The 21,814-nt window shown below is 42.5% G+C and overlaps 1 protein-coding gene across 4 annotated transcripts in view; it reads left to right on the top strand.

The window, feature by feature from the left end:
- The window catches only part of BCL2L14 (BCL2 like 14), a 303,081-nt gene that overhangs the window by 95,798 nt on the left and 185,469 nt on the right, over positions 1–21,814 (top strand). For 2 of the 4 annotated variants that reach the window (XM_086952930.1, XM_086952929.1), the window contains 2 exons: positions 12,907–13,401; positions 20,067–20,159. In XM_086952930.1, coding sequence (XP_086809056.1) covers positions 12,918–13,401; positions 20,067–20,159 — 577 coding nt within the window. In that variant the 5' untranslated portion in view covers positions 12,907–12,917. The remainder of the gene's footprint in view (positions 1–12,906; positions 13,402–20,066; positions 20,160–21,814) is intronic. The other 2 variants (XM_086952933.1, XM_086952931.1) reach the window with 1 other exon arrangement.

Here is a 21,814-nt window from a genome sequence, read left to right as displayed (position 1 = left end):
CTCTTCACACCTGAAGGACCCGACATCGGTGGGCATTGTCCATCGTGGCCCTAGTCACTGGCAAGTGACCCAGAATCTGTCCCCTCTGCTTTCAGGTTGCTCACATCTTCGATCCAGGCTTGGATCACCCTGGACACTTTTCTTCTCCACAGCAGCAGCACTTGGCAGCAGATCGCCATTGAAATCAATGACGATTCTCGACACCATTTGACACCTATGCAACCCAGCTTCCCTGGGTGAGGTTACTAGAGTACTCCGGTGCCTCCGTGGGTGTTGGCCTTAGAACCCCTTAAGTCTAAAGGGGTTTACTCAAAGTCCTCTCCTAAGTGTCCCTTATTAAAATTCCAACCACGACTTTCCCCATAGAGCTAACTGCGTCTTTGTTCTCAAACTGCACACGTCCCCCGTGGGTCCCCTGTGTCACTACCTTGGGTGGTTCCTTGTGGTCCCAGCGACTACAGGCTCTCGGCCTTATGTCTAGTCCAGTCTTGGTTCTTATACCACTTTCTTAATATATGGTTTGGTCCCCCCTGGGGCCCTGTGTATATTGTGCTATTTACTGAAGTTCTATTTTAAAGAGATTACTAGAGTGTTTAGTAATACATTTTTATATTTATATATTACCTACTGGCGGTAGCCAGTAGGTATATATAGTTAGGACCTAGTTTCCATAGGAAATCCGCTACATTCTATTGGGAATAACTTTGGCGCCGGTTAATGAATGTACGCGATTTTCTCAAAGAAGATGGCCCGTTACGCTCCGCTCCTTTCCTGAAAGTTTCGAGGGGATTCGTGAAGCGGGGGCCGAGAAAAAAGGGGGTGTTCCAAAACGTGTTTTCCCCATGCAATTTTCCATAGGACATTCAGACAAGGCTACAGCCCGAACCGATGAACGGAATTACACCAAACATGGCAAAATGGTAGAGACTGGTACGCAGCAGAGTCTTTTGTTTAACTGGTGTAAATCTCTCCAGTAGTTTCTGAGAAAATCGAATTTGAAAAATATATATATCTATAGGCATTGCACCGTGAGTGCACTGTAAGCTTACTGTACTCTGTACCTTCCCGAGTACGAGCTGCATGCTGATTGGCTGCCACTGTCTGTCAACATTCCAAAACAGAAATTGTTGGCAGCCATCTTGTGCCTTAGTAGACTGAGGCACAGGAAAGCAGAAAAACAAACATGTCATGAATGATCTAATATGAGACATCATCAGCAGTGGATTGCGGGTACGCGAAATATAGTTAGTACAACTAACTATATAGGAGCAATTTCAATGGTTTTGTATGAGTGAAATGCCCAGCTAACTAGAACACCCCTAAAACTTATAGTTTTTTGAGTGAATTTCAAAGGTTTTTTAAAAGCTAATTCCTAACTATATAAGGCCTGAAACCTATGGTTTTTCACTATATATATATATATATATATATATATATATATATATATATATATATATATATATATATATATATATGCAAAAAAGGAGAGAGCTCTGGGTAGTTCTAAAAATTTGGGGGAAAGCTGCTCCTGTTAGAGCACTCAACACCAGCGACACTCTAGATCTGCTCACCTCAAATGTCTCTTTTTCTATCAAAGTCTTTAAGCATAGGATTAGCACAGTGCCATCCACGACAATATATATATATATATCTTGTCGTGGATGGCACTGTGCTAATCCTATGCTTAAAGACTTTGATAGAAAAAGAGACATTTGAGGTGAGCAGATCTAGAGTGTCGCTGGTTTTGAGAGTGCTCTAACAGGAGCAGCTTTCCCCCAAATTTTGAGAACTACCCAGAGTTCTCCTTTTTTGTGTGTATATGTATATGTATATGTATATGTATTATATATATATATATATATATATATATATATATATATATATATATATATATATATACACACACACACACATTCTCGCTCCAAGGTTGTCCACCATTGAGTAGCACGCGAGCAGCAGCTTTATTTATGTGTAGGTGAGGACGGGGATCCGCTTGTAGACGCCGCTCCGTAATGGATCTGCCCGACTCGTTTCGAAGCTCCATCTGCTTCTCTTCAGGGGCTTTAACGGAAGCGGTGTGCGCACCCGCTACACTTCTCTAAATACGTATAACTCACCCGCCGATGGGAGGCCCCAATGAGACTTCTGGGAAGTGTAGTGCGGAAAGCACACAATCAAGTCCTGTATGGACTCCACAAGTGGGCCCGTCCTCGATCCCATGTACGGCTGCTACTTCACTGCCGTGACCCCCACGTTAACGGGGTACACGCGGCAGTCCAGCCGCGGAGTATGCACCACCCCGTTAACGTGGGGGTCACGGCAGTGAAGTAGCAGCCGTACATGGGATCGAGGACGGGCCCACTTGTGGAGTCCATACAGGACTTGATTGTGTGCTTTCCGCATTACACTTCCCAGAAGTCTCATTGGAGCCTCCCATTGGCGGGTGAGTTATATGAAATTGGAGAAGTGTAACGGGTGCACACACTGCTTCCGTTAAAGCCCCTGAAGAGAAGCAGATGGAGCTTCGAAACGCGTCGGGCAGATCCATTACGGAGCGGCGTCTACAAGCGGATCCCCGCCCTCACCAACACATAAATAAAGCTGCTGCTCGTGTGCTACTCAAGAGGTGGACAACCTGGAGCGACAATATATATAATCTCAGGAAGTCGCAACCTTGCAGCATGTAGAAGGACGACAGCGGACCCAGAAATTAAAGGTGCAAAATTTTATTAAGTGCAAAAGCGCCCCCGCACCACAGCCATGACGCGTTTCGGGTCTTCCTCTACCCTTGATCACATGACAGCGCGTTGGAGTGATAGAACAGAATTTAAAGTGGCAGTGCACAATTGGGTGATCAACGTCATAATCAAGATAGACAAAATACTATCCTAGCGTCATTAAGTCATACACTTTTAAAAACAGCAATAAATGGACTGTTTTAAAAAAAGTTAAAAGCCTTTCCCCAAATAAATATATATGATAAATACTTTAAAACATCATATATAAAAACATCATTATAAATGTGCAATATGTTGCTGCTAAAATAGCATATGACAACTTTCGACATTTTTTCTACAAATTGATGTCATACCAGGGAAAACCTTGTCGGGGTACTAACTGTAAAATACAAGTTTTCTAACAAAAGAACAGAATGCCTTTCAAAATCAAATATTATTTATCCCAACATTAAACGCTTGTTACGAGGTATTTCATGATATGTGGTATCAAAAAATATATATCTTAGGATATATCCTATTGTGCAAGGCAGTGCAAAGTAAACAATATCAATTACAACCCGTGTGTATGTGCAAAGTGCAAAACATATCTTAATAGCATTTATAACACAATAAATGTTAAAATCCAGTGAAAAATAGATTAAAAATATAGAATAAATTTCAAATAGCTACTATGACCTACATGTAATAGAGTTTTTTGCAAAATGAATTAGATACTATTAGATAAACTGTAATCAATGCATAGCACCTTTGATTTCAATGATTTGAATAAACATGATTGTTTCCCATTACAAACATGTATAGAGGTCCTCCCCTGCATTCAATCCATTGGGATGCTTGCTATCTAAGTTCAAAATGTAATAGGTTTCTAATTTGCGGAGAGCCCCACCCCTGTCGCCGCCTCTCCTTAGGGGCATGATTGCGTCTATGGCATAGTATTTCAATAGACTGGGATTTTGTTTATGGCAATCTTTAAAGTGTCTGGCCACAGGGTAACTTTCATCACAATGTATGATGGCTCTTAAATGTTGAAGTACTCTCTTATGGACCGGAAGTCTCGTACTACCAACATATCTGAGCCCACAAGGATATTCAAGAACATATATTGCAAATTCAGTTTTACAGGTTAAATACTTTGAAATGCAAATCTTTCTTGAAAAACGGAGAGGTATAAGTTTTCTTATTCACCCCATTCTGACAGGCTTTGCAATTGGTACATTTAACAAACCCTTTCCGGCTATTCAACCAGTCTGTCTTAGCTAAGATCTCAGGGCTGCTACTAGTCAAACTATTCTGCATAGAGCCCGCTTTTTTAAAAGTAATGGTTGGAGCATTGACCGTTCCCATTTTTAACACGGGTCGTTCTTAATGAGATCCCAGTCTTTAGTCATGATCTTCCTGATGTCTAGATGTTGCTTGCTATATGTGATTATCAATCTTATAGTATCTTCAACAGGAACTTCCACATTGCACTGTCTCATCGCTTTAGTAATTAGGGCCTCTTCTCTAGGCAGCAACTGTGTGCGTCTAATGGCTGCCATAATGCTTTTATCTGTATACCCTCTAGCTAGGAAGCGTTGACGACAGGCAGATTGAGCTTCCACCATATCCTCCTGTCTGCTACAAATCCGTTTAATTCGAAGCATCTCCCCGTAGGGGATACTGCGAATTAAATGTCGCGGGTGATTACTGGTGGGATGAAGCAAGGTATTGCCTGCTGTAGCCTTCCTGTGCAATTTCGTGTGGAGTGTCTGTTCATGAATGAATACTTCTACATCCAGGAAGTTAACTGATGTTTTACTAATCTGAGAGGTAAACTTCAAATTCAAGGAATTTACATTAATTTCCTCAAACGTGTTTGCTGATGTTACCTCTCCCCTCCAAATCAGAAATAAATCAATGTACCGATATATACATATGATGTTGTTATTCAAGTTCTCAGCAAACTGGTGCCCGAGCACCTGCTTCTCCCACAGCCCCATGTGCAAACATGCGTAGCTGGGGGAGAAGCAGGAACCCATCGCCACCCCCCTAGTCTGCTGGAAACACACCTTATCAAACATAAAATTGTTTTTATAAAGGCACATTTCAATCATTGCAACAAGCATATTGTGTGCATAACAGTGTAAAGGTCTGTTATTCAAAAAGTGTTTCACTGCTTTTAAGCCATCGCAATGATTGATACTGGTATACAAGGAGGTGACGTCTAACGTCATAAGCAGATAATCCTCTCTCCATTGTATCAGTTCCAACTTCCTTAGAAAATGGCCAGTATCTTGGATAAATGTAGGTAAGCCTTTCATGTGGTCCTGCAGAAAAAAGTCGATATATTTTGAAGTATTTTCCAGAAGGCCACCACATGCAGAAATAATCGGTCTTCCTGGTGGATTCTGGACATCTTTGTGGATCTTTGGGATAAAATATATGCAAGGTATGGTCGGGTGGTTGTTTTTTAGAAACTTAAGCTCATCCGAGTTTAGCAGTCCCAATCCTTTCCATGCTACTAATTTTATATAGAAATTGTTCCAAAATGTTTTAATAGTTGCAATATCTACACGTTTGTAGCACTCCTTGTCATTAAGATGCCTCCATGCCTCTTCCATATATTTCTCTCTGGGCCAAATGATGACGTTACCTCCCTTATCCGCCTGGCGAATAATCACAATTTTCTCATTTTGTAATTTTTTAACAAGATCATAATATTGGCGATCATTTTTAGAATAGATGTTTCTGCTGCGTGCCACCTTATGCTGCAATTTCTTAATGTCAGTGGTGACCAAGTCATGGTAGTAATCAATATTGTCTTTCAACATGACTGGGCAAAATGTCGACTTGGCTTTAACATTTGTTAAGCCAGCTCCCACAGTTGGTTGGCTCACATCACTGGCAGACAACTGAGTACTTTTCCCCCTGTAAGCCTACAAGGTTCATTCTAAGGGCCATATCTCCTGCCACTAAGGCTCCTGGTCTATCATCTATATCCACAATGCCACCTGTGGCTGGTTTGTCTTTGGTTTGTTTTGTGGCAAAGAATTTCTTAAGTTTTAGTTTTCTCACAAATTGGAACACCTCCACTCTTCTGAAATTACTGGCAGGACTATACGATCGGCCCAAAGATAAAATACGTGTATCATCATCACTCAGTTCAATATTAGACAAATTAACCACTGACAAAGCCTCTGTTGCAGCTATTGACCCTGAGTTTGCTTGCGCTTCCAATAGTTGTTGTTCCTTTTCTTTCTTCCCCCTGCATTTGCGCTCCCTGCGTTGGTGTCGCTTGAAGTTGCGGTATTTGCGGGTTTCTTTATCCTTGCTTGGCCTTAAGGTATCGAGACGGTCCTGTCTCATGCAATCGACTTCTTGGCCCAAGGTGAGTTTGCGAAACCCCAAATCATTGCTTGTGACTGCCTGTTCGTTTTCTGACCCACTCTCTGCTATAGTCAGGGAGGGATGTGGAGGATTCAGCTCTGTTCGCAGGAACTTGTGGTTGTGAGGTACCACTGTGGGGGGGTGGCTTATTACTGCTCTTCTTAGCTGCTTGAAACCGCCTAGCAAATGTGAACACTTGCCCCCTCTCATAGTCCTGTTTGTCCCTTTGAAATTTGAAAGCTTTCCTTTTCCGAATGGCCTCCTCCTCCTTACATATCCGTGCAAGCATGTCTTCTTTCAATTTGATGTTTGTAGCATTTTGGGGTTCATTGCTAAGTTCCCCTTCCAGAGCCAATATTTGCTCCTCCAGTCTTACGCGGTCAATCTCTGTGTATTTCACAAGCAGGGTCATTAGATTTTTGGAGGAACTAAGGTTGCAATGTGCCCACTCATTCAGCAAATCAGGGTTGGGATTTTCATATGTAGGGACTAACATAATGCGCAAGCCACGTGGCACTCTGTCAACTTCTAAGTAACGGGACAACGATCGGTGCTCCCACCACTTCGCTTGTTCACCTCTTTTTAATTTTTCAAGTTTTTTTATTTTGTCACGAAATGTATCATCAACCACATTTGTTATGGCTGCGGGTTGATTCACTGGTACTGCCGCCGACGGTTCATCGCTGAACATATCTATTGCGGCTTCTTCTCGACTCCTTAGCGTGCCGGCCATGGCGCACTCGGGGGGCAAATGATATTGATGCACGGTGCAACTAAAAGCGGACAACTGTCCTTCGTTGGCTTACCCGCACTTTTCCTCTTGCCGAATACTTCGATGCTGGCGAGCTTCGTAAGGCTGGTCTGTTCCCCCAAGGTCCTCAGACTTCGGCGTCAGCTCCACTCCTTTCGCCCACACAATGCACTTGATTCGGGGGCTGGAACAACAGGAAATCCCATGTAGGAAACTTGAAACTGCTTCCGAGGTCAGGTCCCGGTAGCGCGGCTTGGTAGGTGTTCCGCCCAGCAGCAAAGGAAGGGTTCCGCTTAAAGCCGAGAAAGCCACTCGGTAATAGATAACTCAGGAAGTCGCAACCTTGCAGCATGTAGAAGGACGACAGCAGACCCAGGAATTAAAGGTGCAAAATTTTATTAAGTGCAAAAGCGCCCCCGCACCACAGCCATGACGCGTTTCGGGTCTTCCTCGACCCTTGATCACATGACAGCGCTTTGGAGTGATAGAACAGAATTTAAAGTGGCAGTGCACAATTGGGTGATCAACGTCATAATCAAGATAGACAAAATACTATCCTAGCGTCATTAAGTCATACACTTTTAAATACAGCAATAAATGGACTGTTTTAAAAAAAAGTTAAGCCTTTCCCCAAATAAATATATATGATAAATACTTTAAAACATCATATATAAAAACATCATTATAAATGTGCAATATGTTGCTGCTAAAATAGCATATGACAACTTTCGACATTTTTTCTACAGACTGATGTCATACCAGGGAAAAACTTGTCTGGATATATATATATATATATATATATATATATATATATATATATATATATATATATATATATATATATATATATATATATATATATATATTCTCCTTTCATTTAGACATTCAAGAGGTTGTACTCTGGTAAACCAAGCTGCTTTACACTCCTTCAAGACTCAGCCTGAAGGCTGTTCTCCATAACTACCACTAGGATAGCTTTCAATAAAGGTTGTCTTAAACCTATCATAAACAAGGGTTGTTTGGACTGGTGCAAGGTGCCCACTATAACTAGTGGACCGCATATGCCAGGCCAACTTCTCACAATTTCAGTGACATATGGCTCAGACTTAAGAATTGTAAATAAAAGTTCTTTTATTTTTCATGATTTTACCAGAGCATGTAATTCTGCTCCGTGATCTGCCTTTCAGAAAGCCTGCTGCACCAGACACTATACAAATATATAACCTGGTCAACATCCACTAGATCTACTATCCGGAACTATTCCCCAACTCTGTCTGCAACACCACCATCCAGAGTTTCTCCGATTGACGACATTGAAACCTTCAATGACGTCCTCTGCAGAGGGGCCAAAAAGCTCAACATCAGTATGTCCGCCAGACAGTCTCCACATCTGTTATATTCAAATCTCTACACCCTCCATCGTCATCCAGGCCTCTGCTGCCTTTAGTCCCAGGCCTTATTGAGCCTGCCATGCAGACTTTCTTAACCCCTGCCACAGTGGGATCTGCACCATCTCGTATTGCCAAGAAATACAAGGCACCGACTTAAGACCTGCTTTTCCTGCACTCAGACCCTCCTCCAGACTCTGTTATTGTGGCGGCGGCCAGAAAGGCATACTCAACTGCAGCTTCCTCGTCCGTTCCTCCCAAGAAAGATGGCAAGAATATGGACTCTCTGGGTAAGAGCATGTGTAATACCTCGGCCTCTGTGATGAAAGTGGCTAGCGCTTCAGCTCTTCTAGGGAGGTAAGATAGGTCTCTCTGGGACTCCCTCGCCAGATTCACAGAAAAACTCCCGAAAGAAGACCAACAGGACTTTAAGGAGATACTGCATGAGGGGGGCTTGGTGGTGAACTAGGTGATGAGTGCGGCTGCAGACTCGTCTGATCTGGCCGCCCAAGGTTATTCACACAGTATCTGCTCCAGACGCTCAGCTTGGCTATGTCTCACGGGCCTGAAACCAGATGCCCAACGGAGATTTGTCAACCTTCCGTTTAATGGTTCTTCGCTGTTCGGTTCTCACGCTCATGATGAGATGGCCAAGATGAAGACCAAATTGTGAAGGCCGTTGTTTTAGAGAAGCAGAAAGAATTCATCCCAAAATCAGCAACAGCAGAGGTCTCCGTAACGACTACCTGGTAGAGGGAGAGAAAACGGGCAGCAGTCATCTGCTGCTAAGCAGCCAGCCAAGCAATGAGCAGAGGCTTCCTCCGTGCCCGTTAGCCACTCCGGTAGGAGGAAGTGTCACATTTCATCTGGAAGAGTGGAGATATATAACCAACAACAAATGGGTGCTGGGTTTTGTTCAAAATGGATACTTGCTGAGGTTCAAAGACCCACCTCCATCAATTCCACCTCAAAGCCGACCCAATCCTCATCTTCTACTTTTGAAGAAAGAGGTGGACAGCCTTCTACAAAATACGCCATATAGAAGGTTCTGAAACAGCAGCAAGGACAAGAGATTTCCTCTTGTTACTTCCTAGTCGAAAAAAGAGGCCCGACAAGAGAATACAGACCTATCTAGACCTACAGCTCTTGAACAAGTTCATCCACAAGGAAACATTTCAGATGTTGGCCCTACACCAGATTTTTCCTCGTCTACATCCGGGAGACTGGATGTGTGCTATCGACTTGCAAGATGCCTACTTCCATATTCCAGTGTCCAGGAGGCATCTCAAGTTTCTCAGTTTTCAAGTAAACCGTCATCATTTTCAATTTCTAGTACTCCCGTTCGGGCTCCAGTCAGTCCCGGTACGTTCTCTAAGTGCATGGCAGTAGTGGCAGCATCTATACGCAAACGCGAAATCTTCATTTACCCCTATCTGGACGATTGAAGCTCAGAAGGGGTGGTACTCTTCAGGAGTCAGTCATCTCAACTACTGTCTTCAGCTGTTGAACACGCTGGGGCTTCAGGTCAACCTCAAGAATCTGTCCTCAACCCGACACAGAGAATCCATTACCTGGGCACCTCGCTGGATACCGCGAAGGCAAGCGCGTGTCCTTCGGAGGAGAGGTTTTCTTCAATCGGAAGCAGAGGTTGCGATCTCCTCAGTGCAAGTGATCCCACAGTCAGACAGGTTTCGTCACTGTTGGGCTCCATGGCCTCTTGCGTGTTCATCGTCCCTAATGCCAGACTGCACATGCGTCCTCTGCAGCAGTCTCTGAAAGACCAGTGGATGCAAGTCTCTGGTCGTTGGGAGGACCGCATGACCCTACCTCAGTCTGCCAAGGACTCCATCAGATGTTGGACAAAGCGATCACACCTGCTACAGGGAGTCCCAGCTCATCAAGACATTCCCACTCAAACAATAGTCACAGATGCTTCCCTACAGGGTTGGGGAGCACACATGGGTTACTTCAAGTACAAGGTCTCTGGTCTGAGACAGAACAAGGAGATCACATCAATTTCCTTGTGTTAATAGCCGTTCACCTGGCTATCAAGTCTCTGTATCCTTCTCTCCAGTCCAGCTCCCTCTTGGTTCAGACGGACAACACCACAACGATGTATTATCTGAACAAGCAGGGGGGCACCAGGTCGAGAACTCTCTGGAGGCACAGACCTTTGGAAATGGCTTCTCTCGAGGGCTCTTCATCCTGGCCATTCATCTTCCAGGTTCAATGAACGTCCAGGTGGACTCATTAAGCAGGGATTTTGTAGAAGCGCACGACTGGGTGCTAAACGCCGAAGTCATGCAAGACATCTTTCGACAATGAGGAGTGCCAGACATCGACCTCTTCGCAGACGCAGCCAACACCAAATGTCTGTCTTCACGTCCAGGTTTCCCCAACCAGGATCACAAGGGAATGCCCTTTTGATAAACTGGTCTCAGACATTCCTGTACGCCTTTCCACATATTCCGCTGATCCCTGCAGTGATCAACAAATTTTACAGGACCAACACCAGAATGATCCTGAAATCCCCGGAGTGGCTGCGTCAGTGGTGGTACCCGGACCTTATGCAATTGTCTGAGTGCCACACCGGAGGTTGCCTTGCCAACTGCCTTTTTAGTCGACATTACTTCTGCCCGCAGGGTTAGTGAGATCCAGGCTCTGTGTTGTAGAGAACCTTATACTGTCTTCCCCGCCCGCATGGTGGTTTTAAGGACCAATCCGAGTTTCCTGCCAAAGGTGGTCTTGGATTTCCGCATCAATCAAGTGATCACCATTCCCACCTTTTTTCCCAATCCCTCTACTTCACCGTAGAGGTCTCTTCATTCTTTAGACCTCAAGAGGGTTTTGAAATTTTCTCTTGACAAAACTAAGTCCTTTGGGCACACGGACCGGTGTTTGTTAACTATGGTGTCATAAATACCGGTTCAGCAGCTTCTAAGAGATCCATCTCTAGATGGCTAGTTTTGTGCATATCCTTGGCCTACCAACTAGCTAACCAGGCTCTTCAGGGCAAACCCAAAGCACATTTTACCTGAGGGGAGGCTTCTACTACGGCCCTTCTAAGAAATTTGCCTATATCAGAAATTTGTAAAGCAGCAATTTAGCGCTCAGTTCATACTTTCACCTGCCATTACTGCTTGGATTATAATGCACAGGCGGATGCCCAAGTTGGGCAAGCCTCTCTGAGGAATGTATTTGCTTGATTCCATGTTAAGATGCGCTGTTACTTGTTTTTTTTCTATACTACTTGCTTGCCTGCGAGCTAGTGGGTATGGGCTTGCTACTCTATTCAGTGCTTATGACTATTGATGAGTATCCCCCTAGAAGAAAAGGATTAGTTACTTACCTGTAATCCTAGTTCTCTTCCAGGGGTCTACTCATCAGTCCTAAGCAACCCTCCCGCCTCCCCGGACGAGCATATTTAGTATATGTTTGTAGTGATTGCATCTTTTAATCAGGTTGCTACAAGTTAGTACACCGTAAGAAAGAACAGACCTAACTGTCACCTGTGGTGCATGATGCGAGCAGAGGGGCTCCTGGAGGTCTTAAATTCAGTGTCCCAAATTATTGGAAGCCTTAAAGGCAAGGTGACAGTTTTTTTTTTTGTTTTTGTTTTTTTTACTGTACTGTGATGTTTATTCATCTATGCAGCCTATGGGCCAACTGCCTGCTATTACCTGCTTTTCTTTTTGGAAAATAAAGGTTTTCTTGTATAACACTATTATAGTGAATGTTCTCTATTACAGAGTTTTGTGAGATTATTTTTTGTACCAAAAAAAGTATGTAATTTTGGCTTTTTGCCCTGTTGGAATTGTGAGGCTGCATATTTTGTGTTTACATACATGTATAGATGTATGTCGTGGGAGTGCTAGACACTTGGTTCCCACACCCACACCCACACCTACACCTACACATACACCTATATATATGCGCTCCAGGATCCCGCTCATGGGCGGGGATTATTCAGTGCTTATGACTTTGGGTATACCCCTGGAAGAGAACTATAATTACAGGTAAGTAACTAATCCTTACTGTGCAGTGCTGGATACATCAGATTTGTAGGTAAAGCATGCTATCTCATCTCATGCACTGTCTTCTAGAAGGGGGAGTAGACCGAAGTGGCCTTTAATAGGTAAAGCGTCTGGTACCATTGACAAGCAGAAGTGGGGAGTCTTGGATGCACTGTAGGGAGGCCACAATCGTTAGGCTTTGTCCATAGTTCAAGAGACCTACAATATGGCGTGTATGACGTTCAGTAATGTGAGATGGACCTTTTGGATACATTAATTTTTTACAACCTTTTCATGCAAAAAGTTTCAGGCTTAAGTAGCTAATTGGTAGAAAGCAGAGGTCTCAGTCTAAGTATTTGCAGCATGTCCTTGAAGGTGACTGGGTTTTATAGAGTCCTGTAAAAGTTCAGTCTATCAGGATAATGTTAAGTTTGGGCTGGCTAGTTACTGGTAGATGTTTAAAAGGGTCAAGCTTCAGGAAGAAACAATACATCAGGTGGTATCTGACCAGTCACTTGATATCTAAGACTGAGGTAGAGGGACTGCTTCACTACAGCTGTACGTCATCTGCATCTTAGAAAGTTTCTCGCTTAAAATAAAACACTCCTACAGTGATTTGTTGTTGAGTATCATGTTATTTGTTTTCACAGGGGCATCCAACATGAATTCTGAGATGGAGACCGGCATGCAGGAGATACTATTGGACGATGCTGACGAAGACAGTGTGGAATTTAGGCTACTTATGGCATTTGCCCAAAGAAATTTATCTGACGGCAAATTCCAGGAGCTTATCAAAAACCGCCACACCCAGATACAGGATGAAAAGAATGGGAAAATGGTAGCGCAGTTGAATGGACATGGTGGAAAAGCCACAAGAGATCTTTCTCCGGATATCACATTGACGTCCGATTCCAAGCACACCAAAGTAGAGGGAAACAAGAGGAAAAAAGCTGTTTGGAGAAGGATGATCCCTCAGTGTATTCGAGGAGAAAAGTTGGAGTCTATTCGAGGAGAAAAGTTGGAGTCTATTCGAGGAGAAAGGTTGGAGTCTGGCCCTATTAAAGAAGGGGAGAGACTGGGAATGAAAAAGGAAAAGGGCACAGTGGAGTCGGAGACATCTGTAGAGAGTGCATTCAAGCAAGAAGGTGAGTTGGGATCAATGCCCTTTTGTGTTAGTGATTTGATTTGAACCCTGTGCAGGCTGTTCAAAACGACATCGCAGCCCAACAGTGAAAAATATGCTTTTAAATAGCACAAAGTAATTGCAGTCACATCTATTGAAGTTATTTTACAAAACACTTACTTGGAGTTCAATCATACTTGTAAAACTTTTCTGGGAAATAAACTGCTTTTTCCTATATCTCATTGGGAAATTAGTTTCCCTATTGGTTAACTTGCTCTCCTTTGAACAATTTACACTTGTGAGAAAAAGTAGAATAAAGAGCACGGACTTTGATACTGGCATATTTGTATAGTTTGGTCAAACCAGGCCAAAATTATCATTGGGTTCTTAAAAAGGACATGGACTATTTACTAAAGCGGGATACAAGTCATTAACATACGCTGTGTAAACAACAAATAAGCACCCTACAGTATGTATTAAATAGCCTATCTGTAAACGTTAATAATCTGGATGATATAATGTAAAGAGTTGATGGCTGAGATAAGAGTTAGGGTTAAGTTAATAACTGAGGAGTTCTATTCAGTCTTTTTAGGTTTTATCTGGGTTTCAGTAAAACCCTTGATCTCAACTATGTTTGCTCAGTGTGTATATATATATATATATATATATATATATATATATATATATATATATATATATATATATATATATATATATATATATGTGTGTGCATATATATTAGGCTCACTGTTACTGAACATAAGCGCGACGTGAGGCACTATAAGTCCCATCCTGGGCGTGCATCTAAGCAAGAAGGGGTGTGGTGCCTCAAGCGCTCCTTCATAACTGCCAAAGCCTCTGAAGAGATGTGGGGACACTTCGAAACGCGTCAGGCATCCAGGGCAGTTTGAACAGTTAAAGGATATTGCTGTGCTGAAGGCGTTCTTACCATTTAAGGCTCCTTGTGGGCAGCTGAGGTCCGGGTGCTCCTTTGTACGTTGGGTACTTTGGAGCTGGAATGAAAATATAAATATATATATATATATATTCTATATATATTCTATATCTCACTATCAGTCGACTCCCCTTCACTCATGGCCGGGTTCTGTAGCAGCGGGTGATAGAACACGCGGGTCACGCTGAGACCAAAGCTCCTTGTACAAAGTACATAGCACTCACGGGGACAGGTCCAATAAATTTATTTATTGTGCAAACGCTCTCAGACTCGTTTCGGCAACTGCCTTTTTCAATTAGAGGCCGGCGCCACCATCAGGCAGTGTTTATATTTGCCCATCCAGGGCTCAATTGTGCCAGTGATTGTAACTGAATCTACACCACTTAGTAATGGTGGCTTGTATAGCACATGAGTCCTTTCTTCATTTCTGTTGATTGGATGTATTTAATCAGTAAAGCACAAAATATTATAATCAGCAATACAGCTGAATGGGCATACACACGGAAATGTTAAAGCGCACTATAATATACAACATACAGTATTAGGAAGAGTCAATTCCAAAAGAAAATCATAAATGGACTGTTCACTCCTCTCCAGCATTGAGGCCACCTGGTTTTTTGGTCTGGTTCTCGATAATATGGCGAGATTCTATCCTTCTTAGCTGGAGCAGCCTGTTTCCTTCCCTTATATCTGCAGGCACCTGATCCATGCAGTAACAGCTAAGGAGTCCTCTGTTGCTTTGGTGAAACACTCCAAAGTGTCTCGCCACTGGGTAGGTGGATCCCTGTTTTGTATAGCCCTCAGGTGTTCCAAGATCCTAATCTTGGTAGGATGAGTTGTGCTTCCAATGTACCGCAAGCCAAACGGACATACCAAACAGTACACCGTGTGGCTTGTGTTACAGTTCATTAAACTAGTGATCTCCTTGGGCTCTTTCATCCCAGGTACTTAGTAACTGGTCACTTTTTTACTATTCCTGTAAGCTTTACATTTAAGGCAGGGATAGAAACCGGTCAATTTGCCAAATGGATATGATATTATATATATATATATATATATATATATATATATATATATACACACACACACACACACATACTATTCTAGTGAATCCAATTTCCTCAAACGTACCATGAAAAAGAACTGGCATGTTCTTAAAACGGGCCACGTCATCAGTGAGGATATACCAGCATTCCCCCTGGTGACTTTTAAGAAGGCCAGATCTCTAAGAGCTACTTTGGTACATAGTCATTTGGCGAAAGAATCACAAATAAAGGGAACATTGAAAGAAGTGTGCGGATTCTATCCTTGCGGCAGGTGCAAGGCCTGTAGTAACAGCAAGAGGGTTATCTCCTATAAGATCCCTGACATTAAATTGACAAGATCAATAGCAAAGTTTCTAACATGTAGCACCCCCTATGCAGTCTATAGCTTAGTTTGCCCATGTGGCTTACGCTACATAGGCAGTACAATTCATCCCCTAAAAATTTGAATTCTGGAACCTCTCAGGGCAATAGTTAAAGATACATCTTCCCCTATGGCAAGGCATTATGAGGACAAGCATTCCAGCAATAGAAATGCTTTGCAGTATTTTGGTCTTGATTGTGTGCCAGAACATATTAGAGGGGGGATAGACTAAAGAAACTGCCCAAGCTTGAATCACGATATATAGTTGATCTTTAGATTCCTGAAATGATTAAATACCAGTGAGGAATTGGCATCTCATTTGGGAATATGATATGCGAAGCCATATCTCTTAGAATGTATAGTAGGCGAGAAGTAGAGATTTGGTGTTAACAATGGCCTCACAAATGTCTAGAACACAGTTCTGTGCCTTATGGCTATAAGTCCAGTAACTGTAATACTGTGGAAAATGGATTGATAGTGATCAATATGAATTTGATGGGCACCTTAAACTCTCTGTACCGGTGAGGGAAAAAAAGTGTTTATTGTTAAGAGTTTATAGAATTATTATGGTAACGTTAAAGTTTAACAATTTACCTTGCAATGAATTTGCGATACTGTTGAACATGTAGAAAGTTGGCATTATCAAAGGTAACACCAGAGGCTGTGGACCATAGCCAATACACGGCAAGATGAGTTTAAAAACATCAAAATCTTTGTGGCTGATGTTTTTGATAGTTTGAATTATTCTGAAGAAGCATGAAGATTTGCAAAATGTTATACTGATGGGTTGAAAACATGTAATGCTTTATTGTTCACATGGCCAAAAATGCGAGTGAGCCGAGTGTTCTTGCCAATTCATGGCTAGATTAGAGAGACAATTAGCTGTAACTCGAAGTTCAAATGAATATATAAGCATGTGTATCAGCCTCAGTACTAAGGGGAATTCTGGAGGCATATCGTGAGTAATCTTCAAAAAATTCCATCCGTAATTTTCCAAAATGTATATAGATCGGATTAATTTAGCGCATTTTAAACTAAGAAAGAATTGCCACTTAATGAAAAGAACACCCATTTGGTCTGCATTTGTGTATAGATTATATGTTACAAGATGGCGGATGATTTACACAGCTATTTTGGAGGTCCACATAGTCCTCTTTCTGTTACATGCATTTTGATCAAAAGACGCCAGCCCACGGTGTGCTGGCAACACCGAAGAAGGCAGACCACCGAAACGCGTTTGTTCGTTAAATAAATTCCAGGATAGAACGATACCCGTGAGTGCTTATTTTCTTCTTAAGTGGGGAAATTGGAGCTGTTATATTTGTGGAATGCATAGCCGCAAAAAGCACCCGTCCTTGAGTGATTTGTTGTGATGCCTGTTGAGCTTGGAGATATATATATATATTTGCGCCGCTAGGTGGGGATGCACTTACAGGTAGGTCCCTTTCCTGCCAGACGCGTTTCGGGCCAACGCCCTCTTCAGTGGCAGCACATATGACATGACGGCAAGCTGCAGGCACCAGTAAATACCCCCAGTAATTATGCACAGGTGTAAAACCTGAAGCAATGCTCTCTGGGACTGGTGGTTCCGTGAGAGAGGGATATAGAGAGAGAGATATTGGCCCTTCCCCTGCTGCATTATTCCAGTGGCCGTGATTATACCAGAATAGATGTGTTGCTGCGAAGAGATGTTTTGCTGAGGCATCTTAAACATGGGACAGTGAACGGTAAGCATGAAGACACTAAGGGCCACATGATGGTCCTGTGTTGTGGTCTCTAACAAACGGCCTGCAAACTGGAGGTAGCCAATGGTTGAGGGTTTGTTTGAGACCAATCAGATTGTTGCCTCGCTTTTATGTGCTTCCTGGGATTTGTTACATTTTGTTATAGTCAACATGTTTCTGTGACCACATAGCCTAATTGTAAGTTCATAACTAAGCTGATTTATCGGTTTATTAAATTGGTCCTGTCAAGTGTATTAGTGGTCCTTGAGAAGGATGTTCCCTCAGAGTATTTAACCACTGATTTCCAGGACATTTATTAACCTTTTCATCCAAAAATAATAACAGCTAATCATGCAAAAGGGTAGCATCCTACCCTGTAGAGGCTAACTCTGATGCCACAAACTAAAGCTGCAAACTATTCAAGCCCGTGGCAGAAATTGCTGTATGAAAATCATGCTGGTACCTAATTTCCCCTCAACAGTGATTCGCAAGGCTGATATATACTTTAAACAGGTGTATAAACCCCAGAGAATTAATAGCATATAAAATGCCTAATACCCAGCCAGGGAATCCACTCCTCGGTCCTAAAAGAAATGTTCCTTGGCTGTGTCACATCTCACGGAGCTCTATATCCCTTCCATTTCTCGATGGCAACAAAAAGTGGCATGGGCAGACCACACAATGAAAGATCTTGAAGAAAGCATTCCAATTATGCACTCTTTCCTTAAATTCCATTTTGTATCCATCAAAAGGAAGCCACCATACTTACACACCTTGCTGTCCAGCAAATGAGCAGCTCCTGTTCCAAAGAACTAACATCCCACAGAATGCAATCCAAAGAAAATGGAAGAACTTCACAAATACAGACTATCTACAATATAGGCATGGAGTGGTTCCATGTTAATTTGCTGTCTGTACAAGAACCTATTTAAAAAGATGGCTACTCAGAATATTGATACTGGTAATATAGCTACAGTTTGTATCCATCAAACAGGAGGTCACCATACCTATACACCTTGCCATCCAGAAGAGTGGCTACTGTTCCAAAGAGCAAGTAACCTCCCATAGTCTACAGGCCTTCCTTTTTTTCCCTTTATAAATAGGTTGTTTATTCTCCTATGATAAAGTTTGTAATAACTTGTCGAAACAATGTCATTCTGAATCCTTTTTTTTTTTTCTTTTTTTTTCAGGAAAGTTACACTGGGTTTGAAGTAAAAAGGAAAAAAAAACATACACATAAAAAGCTACCAAAGGAACATCATACATTAATTGGAGCATTGATTGGGGCAGAAAAGGGGAAATAGTAACAACATAGAAAGATACGGGAAACAAGGAGGAGGGGGGGAAAGGAGGGACGAGGAGAGGAAGAGAGCAGGAACGAAGACGCAGCAAAAATGAACATTATAGCTTTAACCGATTTTTCCACCCTCTCTCTCCCACCTCCCATCCCCACAGACTACAGTACAAAGAAAATGGAAGAACTTCGCCTATACAAACTATTTATTAATATTTACTACATGTTAATTTGCTCTCTGCAGGAGCACATGCAACAGAATATGGCCACTTAGTATAGAGGATACTGTTAATTACACCTACAACATATGGGCAGTCATACATGTTCAAGCCTGGCCCCTAAATGGGCTGGCCTAGTACAGACCGGCCAGGGTACGATGGCTTTACCATACAGAACAGGGACACCTGTTCCACCAGTTCTGCAAAGAATCACTTGTTGCCCCCCTGTTTCAGACATTATTAGCCCCCTCTTTGGTTAAATATTTCCTGTGTATGTTACGTCCTTCAGACGTACATGAACAAAGCTTTATATTGAGAAATCCTTACAACTTCTAATATATGCAGTGCAGCATATAGACCTCCTGGGGCTCTGAAATGCTAAAAGGCACAAAACATTTAGGGACTGATCGTATACTCTAGGGAACCATTAGTTCACATGTAATGACAGGTGAAATTTATTGCTCTACACGTTAACCCGAGCTAGTTCCAGTATCAATTTATTGACCATCAAGAAAATGAAATCAATAGGCATTTCACCATGTCCAAAAGAAGCACTGTTATGTGTTTTTTATGCTTTAGGTCAATAAATACTGTATAAATCCAATTTCTTACCAACCACTGAGCTGCAAATGTCTTTTCCAATCTCTGCTGCGGACAAATATGTGACCACAGCCCCTGAACAATAATTTAATAGTGCCATGAGTTGCTCTAGTATAAATGCCAGTATGTTGTAAATGAAATAATTGCAGAAAGATGTAGAACTGGGCATTAAAACATTACTGTGATTCAAATAGAATGGTAATTTTGTTGGCCTGAGAGACTGGGTAATGAACCGTTGGAGCTAAACCCATTCACTGTCAGTTTTCAGGGTTTTAGCAAATTTAAAAAACTGTATATGTCTATAAATGACTACTGTATTCATAAATGTGGGACACTATAAAGTGCTAAGTCTCCCAAAGTAATCTTGGCGATGGTGCCATCAGCCTGATGTGGAGTGATCTTACTGAACTTCTGTTTCCTTTCATACAGTAAGAATTTGTTTTTAATTTTCAGGATTTTTTAGATCACATTTTCATTATAATTTTTCAGGTGATGCATATCGTTTAGATTCCTATCACTCGTCGGAACTGGAATTCCAAGGTCTCAGCTTTTCTGTCAGTGTGGAAGACAACCTAGTGCCAGGTGAGCAAACAAACTCTATAGGAGGGTATAGGATTAGAAAATCTGGTTCTTTTGAGACCTGAAAATTATTTTGAAGATAAATGAGTAAATTGGGACAGGAAGAATATTAAGAGGTGGGTCCAGGATGCAGAAATGCCAGTGCCTAGTCAATCTGGTAAAGCTAAAGAGTGGTACATTTGGGAGTGTTGGATTTTTGACCGGCCCGGCAAGTGCAGCAGACCGGTGGAGCGTCCCCAAACCCCACCTCCCCCCACTGACAGTGCAGCAAGCATCAGAAAAATAAAATGGTAATGAAGAGATTGGATTACCATTTTATTGTTCAGCTGAGCTGAGCGGGTGTACTGGGTGGGGCCATCGCTGCTGATTGGCAGAAGGGAGCATTGTTGTTGCTCTAGTTTAAACTGTGCATGCCACTTTGGCCAGCTGTCTTGCAATGGCCTGCCTGGCATGCGCATTTTAAACCTCTCCACCCCGCTGTTAGACATCTGGTTGGAGAGCAGGCATAGGTCTCCAGTGCCCGAGCGAGCATCGAGAGAGCCTGCTGCAGCCAAACCTGGTGCTTCTCTCTCGCTGCCTAACATTATCAGCAGCATGGGGATTTGTTCGGGAGTGGCTCATACTCCTTGCTGCCGTAGACCCTCGGATTGCAACAGTATCGAAGAGAAATAACGAGTTAGTGTGCAAGTCGTCATCTATTTTATTTCTTTATTCAACAGCTTTCATACCCACTTGTAGGCAGTGTGAGAAACTTGCACTGCCTTGGTTCAGCCTCCACTCCAGAGGTCTCAATCGTGGACCATTATAAACACTGTTTATAATGGACCACAATTGAGAGCTGTGCTAGTTTCTCAGTGTCTGCAAGTGGGTCAGATATTTCACCCCGCCGTTTTGTCAGCGGCTGCTATTGCAGTAGACAGTTGTGATTGCCTCGTCAGCACAACATATGTTAACTGTTGATTTGTTTTCTGCTCCTCACAAGCACCAGAGTCGGAAGCGATTATGTGGCTCAAGGCAGTCTTTATTTCAGAGTCTACCTCTCCAAATCGCTTTTCTTGGTTTGACTAGATGTGCCAGCCCTTGAAAGTTTAAGTTGCTAAAACTAATTTTCCTTCAGAAAAACTTCCTCCCATCTTCCTTTTAGACTGTCTGATTCATTTCACTAATTCATACACCTTTTAGTTCAGCCAGTGACTTTGAAATGGGTTCAAGTCACTGGCTAAACATAAGACTGAACATTTTTGACAAAAGTAGGACAATCTTAAATACAAGTCGAATCTTTTTTGTTGTTGTTTTTGTAAGTGCAGATACCCCATCTTTAGAATATCCCTGCTTGCTAGACTGGATCTGGATAATTTTGCAGCAATGCTCCTGCACTCCGATTAGATGACGCCACTTGGGCTCCACATTGATTCTTTCATTCTGCGCCCTGCAGTGTGGATCTGGAGTTCTAACCCCATCTATGTTGGTCTTCCAATTGCTTCAGAATTTACCTACAACAATGTGCCAGGACCGATGTCTCCCACAAACAATAGTGTTCAATCTGTGTCACAACTGCAGGAAGCAGATGTTGGCCACAGACTTGTAGAACATGTCTTTGGTGCTTGGGCGTCAGTCACAACTCAACACTTTGCAATTAATGTGCCCGTATGTTCCTG

This window comes from Lissotriton vulgaris, chromosome 1_2, assembly GCF_964263255.1.
Source record: "Lissotriton vulgaris chromosome 1_2, aLisVul1.2, whole genome shotgun sequence".
Taxonomy (NCBI): Eukaryota; Metazoa; Chordata; class Amphibia; order Caudata; family Salamandridae; genus Lissotriton; species Lissotriton vulgaris.
This window is presented reverse-complemented; position numbering and strand designations above follow the sequence as displayed.